The 15,593-nt window shown below is 36.4% G+C and overlaps 2 protein-coding genes across 3 annotated transcripts; one reads left to right on the plus strand and one right to left on the minus strand.

Annotated features, from left to right (window-relative positions):
• Positions 1-2,630: 2,630 nt before the first annotated feature.
• LOC111883956 (uncharacterized) lies at positions 2,631-9,990 on the plus strand. 2 transcript variants are annotated; one of them, XM_023880281.3, is made up of 4 exons: positions 2,631-4,069; positions 5,068-6,210; positions 6,430-9,520; positions 9,611-9,990. In XM_023880281.3, exons 1-3 carry the CDS (start codon positions 2,962-2,964, stop codon positions 9,501-9,503), a joined length of 5,325 nt encoding a protein of 1,774 aa, XP_023736049.1. In that variant the 5' UTR covers positions 2,631-2,961; the 3' UTR covers positions 9,504-9,520; positions 9,611-9,990. The 2 variants fall into 2 exon arrangements, with proteins under 2 accessions (XP_023736049.1, XP_023736050.1); XM_023880282.3 differs by having other exon boundaries at positions 9,619-9,990.
• A 207-nt stretch (positions 9,991-10,197) lies between these two features.
• Positions 10,198-11,298, minus strand: LOC111883960 (uncharacterized). Its single transcript, XM_023880286.1, has one exon. It carries the CDS (start codon positions 11,296-11,298, stop codon positions 10,198-10,200), a length of 1,101 nt encoding a protein of 366 aa, XP_023736054.1.
• Positions 11,299-15,593: the final 4,295 nt, after the last annotated feature.

The following is a 15,593-nucleotide window of genomic DNA, read 5'->3' on the forward strand; positions in this document are numbered from 1 at the left end:
ATCAAGTAGAGAACTTTATACCTCAAACGGCTTGCAAAGATGATGATGAACATGGATCTACAGGCCCAAGCTACTTTCAAGCAACCACCAAGAGTTCTTCTTCTTCTTTCACTAAAACACCACCAAATCTCACTTTCAAGCTCAAAACTCACAAGAGGCACTTAGGGTTTTGTTTTTAGGATATAGGGTGATGGAGGCTGATCAATAAAATATACAAAGGTGGTTTAATTTGTTTAAATAGGGTGCAAACCCTAAAATTTAGGGTTTGCCCAATCCTTTCGTACGCCCAACGTACTCCCACATACGCCCAGTGTATGTGGGTGAACTCGCAATCATTCAGAGAGCTAGTATGCTAAGCATACTAGATAGGGACCAACATGAAATAAATTAAGCATTAGGAGGGCTAAAATGACAAATACCAAATTACGAACATTACAGTTCCCCCCCACCACCTATATTCACCATAGAACCATGTTTATAAATTCCCAAAATACCCCAGAAGTCAATTAGTCAACCCTTGGTTAAAGTCAAAGTCAACGGTCAAGGTCAATAGTCCATGTTGACCCGACTTGTCGAGTGCAGTCACCGACTCGTCGAGTCCTTCCAGAAATCGAGTAGTCGTGAAATCCCCCCACTGACTCATCGAGTTTCCCTATAACTCGCTGAGTTCATGCGTGTCCAATATCGAAAAAACCCTAGTTAACTCGCCGAGTCCATACAGAAGTCCTTGCACGACAATCTTCATCGGACTTGCCGAGTTGACCATACAACTCGTCGAGTCCCTTCAACCCTTTATCCATACAGGTGCTTTTTAAGCCATTTTAAGGTTCCATATTACAGATCTAGTTTCCTAAGGCATGTTTATCACGTAAAGCTGCAAACTTTACGTGCATGCAAGGCTCTAGAGACCCATAATCTCAAATCCAAGCTTGAAACGGTGTTTTACACCTAAGGAGAGATTCATACTTGCTAAAGCTGGAAGCTTTATGGACTTCGAGACCAAAGAGAGTTCAGATCTGAAGTTGCAACTTTAGATTTTGGCTCATACCCAAGAATAGCTTCCTAATATGCTAGAAAAGCCCTAATCCTTAACCAAATGAGATCTAGAAGGAAATGAGGTCAAGGTAACGACTTGATACCTTTAAAGGATGCTAACTGAGGTAGATTTCAGATCCACCCAAGTTCCTTGCTGCTAGCTACTTGATCTTCAAGCTCTTCTCACTAAGATCCACCTTCCAAAGCTTAAAACACACAACAATGGAGCACATACACATATTAGGGTTTTCTGGACTCTCAAGGGACTGTAAGGGGCTAAAAGAGGCTAATGATCCTTTAAATAGGGTGCAAAACCCCGGAAATTAGGGTTTCATCCTCCAGCTCCTACTCGTCGAGTCCTATCTTGGACTCGGCGAGTAGGTCACTGAAACACGTGGCCTAACCCGCTTCTACTAGACGAGTTAGAGCATCCAACTCATCGAGTAGACCTTGAAATTAAGAAAATAAAAGCCATAAAATTAATACCTGAAAATCGGGGCGTTACAGGTACTTTGGGGAAACTCACTAAGCTTTGACTTACAATTTTTAGTTTATCGTTTCTGGTACTACTGATGATCGTGGGAAAGCAAAAGCGTGATCGTACACAACTTCTTGATTTATGTCACTGGGTCTTGAGAAAACTCTGATTTGAAATAATGTTTTTGAAACAATGACTCTTTTTGTAAACAATGTTGATTAATGGTTGATTTTGAAAATTTTAAATTTCTTTGAATTTTGGAATGTTACACCAAGAACCTGTACACATATCTGAAAATCCATTGTGTTCAAATTTTAAACTTTTTTTTGCGTTGTCATATTTTTTTGAACATGAGCACATTCTGAGTTGTTTAGTTATTGAGTTCTTTAGCCCAAGAACACAAACACAAACACATTTTCCCGGTTTTTTGAGTTGTTGAGATATTTCAAAATCGAACAAATGTCTGAGAATCTTTTTGCATGTTATGAAATTTACACAGTTTTCTAAGTTGTTCATATTCTTTGTAGATTTTTATAAATTTGATGGGTTTCGATGTGTTAGATTTAGAAGGTGAAATGGTTTTCAAAACACACACACAAATCTTGACCGGAAAATTCATAATATTCACTAGAAAAGTTATGTTTGGTCGACAAATTCACCATGATCGATTAAACCTACAATAGTTGGTAACAATAGTATATTTTGGACATTTTAGAAAATTGATGATGACCGAAAAAGATGAAGTTGCTAAATGTAAATTTGTGTTTTCCTTATTCTTCGAATTATGTTGGTCAAGAGAAAAGGACCGAAAAAGTGACTAAATGTGTATAAAAGTTGATTTAATGATAAACCGTGTTTATTTAACAACAAATATGAATTTAATGATATTTTTTTGAATACATAACCACCGATAATTTGGTGATCAAAATAGTATTTATTAAACAACAAATACAAATTTATTGATAAACCATAATTAAAATAAAAAAAAAAACAAGTTATATATAACAATAATAGTCTACTACATTATACAATCATTTTCCCGAATTTAATTAGTTCGTGATATTCCACCCGTATTGGTATAAAAAGGTATAAATTAGCACGGTTAAAAACTATATTGCATTCGTGGACGGTACAAGTAGGTGGATTATTTGTGCGCCGTTGGTCAACGCCATTCTCGCCCTGAAGATAAGTCGCAAGAAACACAGAGTAATTGAAGGAGGAATTTTTTTGCAGAAAAGTGATGGTAGGGAGAGAAGTATAATACGGTTGATACAAGCACACCGACTCCGTTGGGCCAAGGGAATTCCGGAGGCAGTTCAGCAGTTCCGGCTATTGAAACTGCAACAAGATTTGATACAGGGAGTTTTGCTTGAGCAGGTGGGTTTTCTGATCTAGAATACTTTTTGAAGTCATTGGTGCGCCTTAATTGCTAAGAGCGAAGAACACAAATGTGGAGAAGCGATGATTCTCTTTACAGTTCCTCATGGTCGTCCAAACCGTCCAATTTGCCACCTCCACCTGCATCGAGTAAGGAGACCGGATCATCGTCCCCAAAGGGACAACTTTGCCGTCAATTTACGATTGATGAGATTCGATCCGCCACCCAAAATTTCAAAGAAAGCTTGCTCATAGGGACAGGTGGATTCGGGAAGTTGTACAAAGGCACAATCAAGAATGGAACAACAACCAGTATTGTGGCTGTTAAGCAGTGGAACCACGCTTTTAATCAAGGCGCCCAAGAGTTTCAGGCTGAAGTTCAATTAGTTTCTATGTTGCGACACCCTAACATAGTGTGTTTGATTGGATATTGTACTGATGACAAAGAGATGATCCTTGTTTACGAATATATGTCCAATGGAAGCCTTGAAGAGCACCTACACAAGCACAATACTCAATTATCTTGGTCGCAAAGGCTTCAGATATGTATTGATGTTGCACGTGCATTACACTACCTCCACAGTGGTAGTGGGCAAGAGGTCATACACGGCAATCTTACAAGCTCAGATATTTTGTTAGATAGCCAGTGGGGAGCCAAAATCACAGACTTTGGATTGTCTAAAATAATCTCTTTCGATGACTGCTCTACCCATGTTAGTACTGCTGTTTCTGCCTTTTCAGGCACGCTTGGGGATATTGATCCAGAATATATGGCAACAGGCAGACTAAGCAAGAAGTCTGATGTGTATTCCTTTGGAGTGGTTTTGTTGGAAGTGTTATGCAGGAGGCGTGTAGTTGATACAGGTCTTAAAAAGGAACAGCAAGGACTGGTGAGATGGGCTCAAGACTGTGTGAGAAGAGGGAAACTAAAGCAGATCATAGATCCAGAGTTGAAGGGGCACATTTTACATACGTGCTTGAATGATTATGTGAAAATAGTGGAAGAGTGTTTGCGTGAAAGTCAAAATCAACGTTTAACAATGGATGAGGTTGTTTCTGGTCTTGAGTCTATATTGGCATTACAAGAGAGAAGTGATCATAAATCTATTCCCCAAATGGGTATAACCACATCTGATTGGAGGTTGGATAAGCAATTCTCCCATGGACGAAGAAACTCTGGTAAAGCCAAAACTCAATTATATTTTTCTGCTTGTGAATAAATTTATAATCCACCATCTATTTGTGCAAATATATGTATTTTTTTTTTTTTTTGGTAAATCTAGTATGTTACTATGAAATGTACAGAAGATGAAAAACAAGTCAAAATTATAAGTATTTAGTTACATGATGTATACTTCGCCTAAAAAACAAGTGAAGCTGACTTTCATGGTATTGTGGCCACACTGCTTAGCTCTTCGTATGCACTCTCTCTCCCAACCTTAAACCACTATATGCTACTGCATTTAGTCTATTATATAACCCTACTTCTGAATTACATCTTGGTTCTTCGACTGAGACACTGCTTTGGTTGAATTATGCATAGAGGGTTCGATTTTGTCAGAACTGTGTATGCTTAATTCTCTTTGGAGATTTTGTTCATTGAGCAGGGTTGTTTTGATGGAGCCGAGGAGGTGTAGATAATAAAAACTGTTGCATTGTTCTATCAGAAATCAAAATACACAATTTGAAGTTGACCTTATGAGATAAATGAATACAAGAGATAGAGATAAACTAATGGTTTTAGAATTATTTCCCTCTTATAAAGGAGAGAAAATCTAATTTATATTGGGTTGAATTTAGGTTTCCCAATACAAATGAAGACTAAACATATATTTATATATACACCTAAAGTGATAACTATAATATAGAGATAGAGATAAACTAATGTAATCAATCCTATACAAGTGTGAAGACTAAATATACATACAAGAGATGACTATTAGAATTTGATCATTTTATCGTAAAAAGAAGAAAAATAAAGAATAATAGTAACATGGGAACTTTAGCTAGGGGCTTGTTTAAGCAGTATATATCATCTGAGTTACCTCACTAACTAATGCCTCTATGTGTGTATATATAAACATATGTATGTATGTATGTATTTATCTATGTATGATCTTTAATGAGTATATTTTTCTTTGCAAAAAGATGCTAATTAATATTGCTTTTCATTTCAGGGGGAAGCTACTTTAGCAAGGTGACAAGGCTTTTGTCTGCCAAATCCCTTTTGCATAAGGGAGATCATGGTCACATATCCAAACAGACCAATTCGCCACCTCTGTCTGCATCTAGTAAGGAGACCGGATTATCGTTTCCAAAGGGAGAAACTTGCCGTAGATTTACAATTTCTCAGATTCGATCCGCCACACAAGACTTCAACGAAAGCTTGGTGATAGGGAAAGGTGGATTCGGCAGTGTGTACAAAGGCACAATCAAGAAAGGAACAACAACAACAACTACTGTGGCTGTTAAGAGGTGGAAGTCCACTTCATCCCAAGGCGTCCAAGAGTTTAAGACTGAAGTGTATTTACTTCCTTTGTTGCAACACCCTAACATAGTGTGTTTGATTGGATATTGTACCGATGCCAAAGAGATGATCCTTGTTTACGAATATATGTCCAATGGAAGCCTTGGAGACCATCTAAACAAGCGGATCACTCCTTTATCTTGGTCACAAAGGCTCAAAATATGTCTTGAGGTTGCACGTGCATTAGTATACCTCCACAATGGGAGTAGTGGGCAAGAGGTCATATACAACAATGTGAAGAGCGCAGATATTTTGTTAGATAACCAGTGGGTAGCAAAAATCGCAGACTTTGGATTGTCTAAAACAATCCCTTTTGATGACTACCCTACCGATGTAATTAGTACTGCCGTTGTAGGCACAGCTGGGTATTTAGATCCAGAATATGTGGCAACTGGCAGACTAAGTAAGAAGACTGATGTGTATTCCTTTGGAGTGCTTCTATTGGAAGTGCTATGCAGGAGGCGTGCAATCGATTTAAGTCTTGTTCAGGAACAAGTAGAATTGGTGAGATGGGCTCAAGACTGTTTGAGACTAGGGAAACTAGAGCAGATCATTGATCCAGAGTTGAGGGGTCGGATTTCACTTAAATGCTTAAATGATTATGTAAGAATAGTGGAATGCTGTTTGCGTGATCGTCAAGAGCCACGTATTACAATGGCTCAGGTTCTTTTTGGTCTTGAGTCTATAATGGCATTACATGAGAGAACTGATCATAATTCAATTCCCCAAATGGGTATAACTACATCTGATTGGAGGTTGCAGAAATATTTTTTTTCATCCGGAGAGAACTCAGGTAAAGCCATACTTCTTCTGTATTGTCTGCTTGTTTTTGAATTTATAATTTACTGTTGGTGCATCAATTTGTGTTTATACGTTCATTTCTTGGTAAATTTAGTTTGTTACTATGAATGAAATTCACAGAATATGAAGAACACATTAATTAGTAAAAGTTTTTTCATAAGACACTGACTTACACCTTCGTTTGTTAAAAGACGCTAATTTTGCTTTTCAGGGGGAAGAGAGCCGGAAAAGGATTTTAATGTTATATGGAAACCATATGAAATGACTCCAATGAGAAGTATCCGGTTCTCTGGTGAGGATTCTGATCAAGCTAGTGAGCCAGACGATGAAGTCATTGTTCAAGAGTTGCCATCTGAAGAAGAAACCATGAAGTCCTTGTATGAATTGATGCAGTTGGAGTATATACAACGAGCTGGTGGATTGATGAGGATGATTGACTTTTTACACCTCATCTGGTTTTACCCTATGAAAAAAGAAGCGGAGGTCAACTTTGGGTCTCTTTTAGACAAGTTTTCCTCATTTAATAAGTGCATTAGAAAGTTACAAGACTCTTCAAGGGATGAACGCTACCTGATGGAGATTCAAAAACTTCTTCAAGACATCGAAGAAGATTTTGATGATGCTGCTTTTGATATGGTGGCCTATTTACCAGAAGGCTTGCAAGTTCCTTTAGCAAGTTTTTGGTCAGGTATACCAGAAGTCCATGCAAGTGCAATTGCTTCAGCCACTCAACGAGCTATAAGTTGTATAACTGATTTGAAAGTCAAGAAGCTTGGAACTGCAGGAAGTGGTGCTCTTGAAATAGCCGAAATATTAAAGGATATGCCAGAGTTAAGAAGAGCCTTTGATATGGTGTTGTGTGTACATGTAAAACATGAAAGCATCGAAGAGCTTATGAATGACATAGAAGAAGAGATGCATTTGTGGAGGAAAAGAAGTTTGGAAACTGGCAGTAAAATAAACGTTCTCAATAAGTTCCCAAACTGCTTGTTGTTCGTAGATTGCAGTGACTCTTATATCGATTTTCATGACCCTGAATTCAATCTTTCCAAATGGTTTGGAACAGTGCAGATAGTGATTACAGAAAATGCTTATTGCCCAGTGGATATAGAGATCAGAGTTGAGGATCATCTTCTACCTTGGATATTATTCTCTACAAATGTTGACCTAGAAACAGTGGGCAAGTACTCTGAAATTCAACAAATGGCAGCACAATTAATCGAAAAGTGCAATGGTCATTTACTTGCCATCATTTTACTTGCAAGGGCTTTGAGAGGCGTGGTTGATGTTGGTGTATGGGTACTTGCATTAAACGAATTATCCTCACTCGAGAAGCCTTCTTCATCATCATCCTCACTAGAGAAGCCTTCTTCATCTTCATCATCACAGATGGGTGTCACAAATGATGTCATGGTGAGGGTATTGAGATTCATTTGGTCTCGCATGGAATCCTTGTCTCAGAGGTGCATCGTACAATTCACATCACACTACATAGGATCCAAAATAAAAAAGTCTTCTTTGATAAACAGTTGGACTAAAGATGGCCTGGTAAAAGGCGAACAAGAAGCAGAAGATGTCTTTGAAGATGTTATAAGGTCTTTCCTTATAGAGCAAGTCGGGGGAAATTGTGTTAGAATGAGAAATGAGATTCGAGTTATTTTAGTTACTTACTTTGTAGAGTCTCTACCTCGTGGATATGGACTTTATCCTAAACAAGATGGTTCAGAACCAAACAAAATGCCAAACATTGAAGAGTCGGATGCCTGGGAAATCCATTTAAGTAATAACATAATATCCGAGCTTCCAAATAACCCCAACTGCCCCCTTCTTGTGAATTTGTTCTTGCACTTCAATCAAGATCTGACTGATATTCCTGTCACATTCTTCGATAACATGCCGAGCCTCCAAGTTCTAGATTTGTCCAGCACGAGCATAAACTGTTTGCCATCTTCCATTTCTAAGTTGACAACTCTTGGAAAATTATTCATAAGAGACTGTGACCTTCTGATGGAACTACCACCTGAAATTGGAGCCCTTAAGAATCTCAAGGTATTTGATTCAGAAGGAACACAACTTGTATGCTTACCAGAGCAATTTGGGTCGCTAACCAAGTTAGAATGCTTGAAGTTTTCTTTGTACAAACAAAGCAACCAAAGTATGCAAATAATTCTTGCAGCAGTTTTATCAAAGCTCCTACGGCTAAAGGAACTAAGCATTTGTGTGGATTTGTATGGTGAACGGTGGGAAGATGAGGTCAAACTTATCATCAACATTTTGCCTAAATTTCGGAAATTGAAATCTCTGACATTGTATTTCCCAACCACAGAACTTCTGAGCATATTTATGGAGACAAAGAGCTGGCGAAAGGTCCCAATTTACCAACATTTGTCGAATTTTGGTTTCATTGTTGGTCACATTCAACAACGTTTGATATCCCGTGTCCCACTTGACCTTCATAAGACCTTTGTAAAACTTCCCAAGTGCTTCACATATACAAATGGCGAGGAGGACCTAGAAGCTATTTCCATGGCGCTTACAGATGCTGCTGCTCTTTTCTTGGACCGCCACTGGACTCTCCAGTCCTTGTCTGCCTTAGGACTGGTGGAGATGGAGAAGCTGAAATTCTGCCTGTTGTCGGAATGCAATGAGATGCTGCAGATTGTCAATGGACTCCATTTAGAAGATTTTTTTGTAAGACCAGTTCTTGGATCATTACAACATCTCTCAATTCATTACATGAAGAGTCTCCTTTGCATCTGGAATGGTCCAATTCATAGTCAGTGTCTGTCCAATCTAAAAACCTTGGCGATGCATTCATGCCCTGAGTTGAGGACCATTTTTACACAGGGGTTGCTTGAAAGTCTCACTTGCTTAGAGTGTCTTATCATTGAAGACTGTACTATGATCAATAGCCTTGTTAGTTTGGGATCCTACAACTCTACATCAACTCGTTATCTTCCAAGCTTGAAAAAGATATCACTTCTACACCTCCCTGAATTGGTTAGCATCTCTCGTGGTATAAGTGTTGCCCCACGATTGGTAAGTCTGGTCGTTTATGATTGCCCAAAACTTGAGAAACTATCCTACATGAAAGCATTTGATAATGATATCAAGGAAATTAAAGGAGAGAATGAATGGTGGGATGCATTGAAATGGTGTGAACCGGAGTGGACTGGTGGTCCACCTAACTATCTGGCTAATGTTTTCATCCCACTTGGAACAAATGGTGACATTATGGATGAACTAGCTGATGCTGTCAACATTCTCCCGCATTTAAGTGATTAGCCTTTTTTTTAACACAGGTGAAGTTTTCTATCTTGATATCTTAAATCAGTTGATCTCATAAACTGTATCATTCTTTATCACCTGAATCCTGATTTAATGTGTGTTAGGTATTAAGGAAGCGGGAAAAGTGCAAGTGGACTCACGCCCATGTGAATTTTAAAAACAAAGTGTATATTAAAAGGTGTAAGTTTTGGTGTGAGTTGCATATGCCTATACTTGCTAGAACCATCATGCTTGACTTTTTACTCGGTTACCGTGAAGTTTCCCCTTGAAAAGGAATATAGCATACAATTTATAAAACTTACTTCTTGGGGCTAAGTTATGTATCAAGGGCGTAATAGACAATTGGTAAATTTTGGTCAATATCAATTCAAATTAATCTGTTTCTTTTTTGAGCTTTACTAAATTTGATGTATATTTTTTTAAAGTACAATGTTGTAATTAAAAAGTTATTCATATCATTCATAATGAGAATGTGCAAGGTGTATCACTCGGTAGAAATTGCCATTATTGGGTCTTTCTATTTACCAACAATGCCTATCTAAACAAGATGTTGAATGATCTCTAAAACATTTCTATACTTCTTCAAAATTTTGTAAGTCGCGTACAGTGGCGGATCTAGAAAAAAAAGGGTACGCACATAATAAAATTTGATTAATAATTAAAAAAAAACATTTAATATCAAAACTAAAATTTACAAATGTTGTCGTCGATTGCTTATATTTTGGTCATGAGTAACAATAACTTCATCACTAACTTTTGAAAACACATCTTTCTCTATATAAGTTACTAAACAATCATTTAATAATTGATCACCTATACTTTTGCGTAACTTATTCTTCACAAAAGTCATTGCCGAAAATGCTCTTTCTACACTAGTTGTCGCCACCGGGAGGATCAACACCAACTTAATAAGTAAATAGACATGATCAAAAACTTTATCTTTATTAGATCTCACCATCTCCTTAGAGAGTTCTTTAAGATCCTTCAATCCTTGAAATCTGTCGTCTTTTTTCATATCGTAGATGTAGTTTTCAAGCTGATCACCAAGACGAACTAATTCAACACTTGAAAACTCACTAGGATAAAGTTTTGCAAGTGCAATAACTTTTTCTTTATCAAAAGATTTAAAATCATCAACAGGGCTTAAAGTAGCCATATTAACAAGTAAATCCATACTAACCTCGTCAAATCGGTTCTTCAACTCTTGAAGTTGCAAATCAATGATCGCAACAAATACTTCAACTCGAAAATGATGAAGATTTGTGGTGTGTAGTTTGCCACGTTTTTTTCTACCTGTCGGGACATATACATCTTCCATATTAGGAGCTTTGATGCAATTTTTTTCATAAAAGGATATGAATGAACTTAAGAGAGGTTCCCACCCATTATCTCTTACTTGTTGTAGTTGTTGTTTGGTCAATGTCACCAACACCATAGCATTAACTATGTCTTGATCTTTTCTTTGTAAAGCGTTGTTCAAATCATTTGCCACACCAAAAATAGTCTTCATCAAATGTATCATGAATATAAAATCAAAAGACTCAAGTGAATAACCAACAACATCCGCTTTTAGCCGGTCATCCGAACTTGAAGATACATCTCCAATCTTATCAAGAACCTTGCATATCATAGGATATAAGGAAATAACATTCACAATCAGTTTATAGTGGGATCCCCAACGAGTATCACCCGACCTTCCCAAACTTAACTCTTGATTCAATCCTTTGCCACTTTCAAGTTTACCATCATCAAATGCTTGTGAAACCTTTTGAGCTTGAGCTTCTCGCAACATTTCTTTTCTCTTACAAGAAACTCCAATGACATTTAGTAAGTTTGTAAGTATCTCAAAGAGCAAACCACAATTTATGCTTTTTTTGAAACTGCAACTAGTGTTAGTTGAAGTTGGTAAGCAAAACAATAGACATAGTATGCAGATGTGGTTTCTTTTAAGATTAGGGTTTTAAGGCCATTACTTTCACCCTTCATATTGCTAGCTCCGTCATATCCTTGACCTCGAATTATAGATGGACTTAATGAATACTCTGCAAGCAAATAATAAGTTGCCTTTTTAAGAGATAAAGTTGTGGTATCAACGACATGTGCAACATCGAGAAACCTTTCAACTATGTCTCCTTTCTTATCTACATACCGCAAGCACAAAGACATTTGCTCATTATGAGTTACACCAGCCGATTCATCCACCAATATTGCAAAGTAATCTTCACCAACTTCTCTAATAATGTGTTTAGTTGTTTCTTTTGCACAAGCATGTACGATATCTTTTTGAATGGAAGGGGAGGTTACTTGTAAGTTCTTTGGAGCATTTTTCAATACAACTTTATCAACTTCCTCATTATGTTTTTCTAACCATTCAAGAAGTTCGAGAAAGTTTCCTTTATTACTTGATTCTTGACTTTCATCATGACCCCGGGTTGGCAATCCTTGATGTAGAAGATACCTTATACAATGTAGCGAAGCAAGCAAACGAGTGTGGTATTCTTTTTAGGCTTTTGTAGATTGTTGCTCAAAAGCACTTTGTATCGACTTTTTGGGTTTGTTAAGCATCTCAAAATTTTCTCTAGCTCGATTATGGATACTATTAACAGCTCCCACATGTCTATCGAACCAATTTGGCATATTCCAACTTTTAAAGCCATCCGTAACAAAAGCATCTCCATCTTTTCCATTAAATTCATCCTGGTCCCTAAATAAGTAGCATAGAAAACAAAAAGCCGCCTCTTTTTCAATAATATATTCAAGCCATTTATGTTTATCAAACCAAGTGGGAATAAAGCGACGCATATAGCCTCCAAAATCTGTTTGAAGAAATTGATGACCACGTGGTTGGCAAGGACCTCTTTGTATATATTCTTTCCTCACTGCATCTTGGTCGTTGGGATGATAATCAAGGATATTATTTCTCAATCCTGGATCATGTGGAAATGTATTTACATCAAATTGACTTTCTTTTTCCCTAGATGGAAATTTGGTGCTACCATGTGTGATATTATCGGGCGTCGACGAAGAATCATATCGAGTCTTTGTTTTCTTTTGAGCATTAACAAACCAATCTAACGTCCCATGTTTCTTCTTGCGTTTTGAGTACTCGTTTTCATCATCATTCATTGTTATCATAAGAATATATTTAACCTAAAAGGTTAACAAAATTAATTATCTAAAAGTGAAATAGCAAAGGCATTAGTTAGTAGGATTTACATATACATTTCTTAGTAGTAATTAAACCTAATTAAAAGATAAAATAAAACTATAAATAAAAAAGCTTAAAGATAAAATAAAACTATAAATAAAAAAGCTAAACACATAAACTGATAAACCATAGTTTACTTTATCATTTTAATTTAATTCTATATAACATTGTTAAATATATGTATAGTGTTTCCTGTGCTACAATATGCCTATAGGGAAATTGGTTTGACATAATCACCTACTGACATGCCACATGCCTTTTTACATAGAAAAGATAAATTTCCATTGACTCCACCATCAATTACGAATACATATGTACTTTTTAGTCTTTATTTATCAATATAATAATAATGACAACTATATGATGCAACAATCAAGAAAGTAAATTCACTATATCTTTAACAGTTAGCAAATATTGATAAAGAAACACACAAAAGTGAAGAAGAGAAATTGATTTAAAGCTCACAAAATCCAACATGAAACTATGAACCACCGAAGGCGATTACAAGAGTAAAACAAAAACTAACCTGAAAAACAAGAGGCCAAGAACCAGAGACGATGTTAGCAAGATATCAAGACGAACAAATTCGAAGTTTCTCACTTTCTTTTGTCGAACTCTACGGTGACAAGAGAGGCGAAAGTGTGTCCAACGGTTAGGGTTTATTTGGCTTTGATTTTTCGGATTTATTTTCTTATCTTTTAGTTGGTTTTATAAAAATTGTAATTTGTGATAGATATAGAGTTTGTATTTTTCTTGGTTCAAATATTTTTTAGCTTTTATAATTTGTTGATAAACCCAACTTGATTGGGATTTCTAACGATTTTATTTTATTTTTTCGTTTGGATTTGTTTTTAATAATGACATGTATTTACTAAATCAAAAAAATAAAAAAAATCATTGCGGTCAAATATAAGGAAAAAGAATCTTAGGTTGAAATTATAGTTTTGGTATGCATTTAATTTGACAAGGGCATGCATTTATAATAAATGTATAAATATATAATTTTTTTTAATGAAGAAAGAGTAATCCTGATAATTATTTAAGGGTATGCATTTACATACCCTTCCAATATGCTACATCCGCCCCTCGTCGCGTCTTCTTGACAGATAAGTTACAACACAAGATTTGAAACAAAAACCACACAAAAAGTTAGAGTTTTATGTTTAAAATTCCCACCACAAGAAATAATAAAAAGTAATGACAGATATGTTACAACACAAGATTTGAAACAAAAACCACAAAAAAGTTAGAGTTTTATGTTTAAAATTCCCACCGCAAGAAATAAAAAAAAAAGTAAAAACACCGTTTACCTATTAAAAACTTAAAGCACATTACCTTATTTACCCCCAACTTACTTTTCTTACAACCATAAAAGAAAATTATCGAGTTGTACACAACGTATTTCGGGTAATCTTTATGAGATATATGATCTCTCCTCTTATAAAAGAGTACCTTTAATATGACGTGGCATCTCCTCAACATCTTAGACTTTCAAAATGAAATACCCAATATACCTTTCTCTTCCTTATGTTACAACATCAGTCAGTAAATCTCTCTCCAAATTCCTTCTCATATCAATGCGTTCATTAAAATCAGTATTTCAGTTTGATAACTTCGTATCCCTTAAATCTCGGTAAATCACTAAACTCGCATGTCGCATCCCATTATGAATATATCACTCAACCTTGAACTCTCATATTTGGAAAACCCTAGCCAAGATGACACATTCCTTCTTCGATCTAAAGTTTTCACGCTCCATCATCATCTGTTCCAGTTCATCTTCTTCTATTTTTTCTAGATTTGATTCTCACCAGGGAATATATGATAAACCACAATCGATCTTTATCATACTCACCAACTTCATCCTTGCCGATCAAATTGGTTGCCACCATCATCACCAACGAAGGTCATCCCATGTTCTCGATGTGACATCCCCAATTTCACGGCCAGAAAAGACCGATTTGTTTATGCTTTGTTTTTAAAAATCAGAGTAATTTTTCAAAGAAAACGGTTGCGGAATTTATTCCCAAAACAAAATATGATAAGAATTTATCAAAGCATTTCTTAAAGAAATGTATTTTCATTATATAACAAAATCTCGGGATGTCATGTTCTCTTAGAACATACATTTATTTACACTGGTGATTTACATCTCCTTTAATCTCTCAGTGAAATATGTCTTCGTATTGATACCTGTGATACAAAGAAAACTGAGTGGGTCAGGCTTGGGAGCCTGGTGAGCATATAGGGTTTTCATCCCACAATGTTATATCATATATTTATATATATAGAACATTCAAACTTGTACAATTTCACCATATAAAGGCAACTCTTATTCCACCCCCATCGATCCTCACAACGACACGATCTAAACTCTTGTATCTTAAGTTTTCCTCTTTACCTGATCCCTACTCACGGATCTAAAACTATCCTCTTCACCTGATCCATACCCACGGATCTAAAACTGACCTTTTCACCCGATCCATACTCACGGATCTAAAACTAACCTTTTCTCCTGATCCATACTCACGGATCTAAAACTAACCTCCTGATCTGATCCATACTCCCGGATCAATAATTGTACCCAATTCATACTCCCGGAATAGGGACAATTAACTATACCTTAATCCTGATCTGATCCATACTCCCGGATCAATAACTGTGCCCAATCCATACTCCCGGACTAGGGACAATTAACTTAGTCTTAATCCATACTCTTGGACTAATAACAAGTTTTATCTCTTTACCTGATCCATAATCCCGGATCTAAAACTAACCTCTTGGTCTAATCCATACTCACGGATCTCAGCTACCCATGTCCTACCCAACATATTTGTAGTTACAAAATACATATACAGTTTAACTCATTAAAACCTATA

The sequence above is a fragment of the Lactuca sativa genome, chromosome 9 (genome assembly GCF_002870075.4).
Source record: "Lactuca sativa cultivar Salinas chromosome 9, Lsat_Salinas_v11, whole genome shotgun sequence".
Lineage (NCBI taxonomy): Eukaryota > Viridiplantae > Streptophyta > Magnoliopsida > Asterales > Asteraceae > Lactuca > Lactuca sativa.

Coding starts and splice junctions, on each gene's coding strand:
- LOC111883956 (XM_023880281.3), top strand. CDS start 2,962: ATGTGGAGAAGCGATGATTCTCTTTACAGTTCCTCATGGTCGTCCAAA. Junction 4,070..5,067: donor CCATGGACGAAGAAACTCTG/GTAAAGCCAAAA, acceptor TTTTCATTTCAG/GGGGAAGCTACTTTAGCAAG. Junction 6,211..6,429: donor TTCATCCGGAGAGAACTCAG/GTAAAGCCATAC, acceptor TTTGCTTTTCAG/GGGGAAGAGAGCCGGAAAAG.
- LOC111883960 (XM_023880286.1), bottom strand. CDS start 11,298: ATGTTGCGAGAAGCTCAAGCTCAAAAGGTTTCACAAGCATTTGATGAT.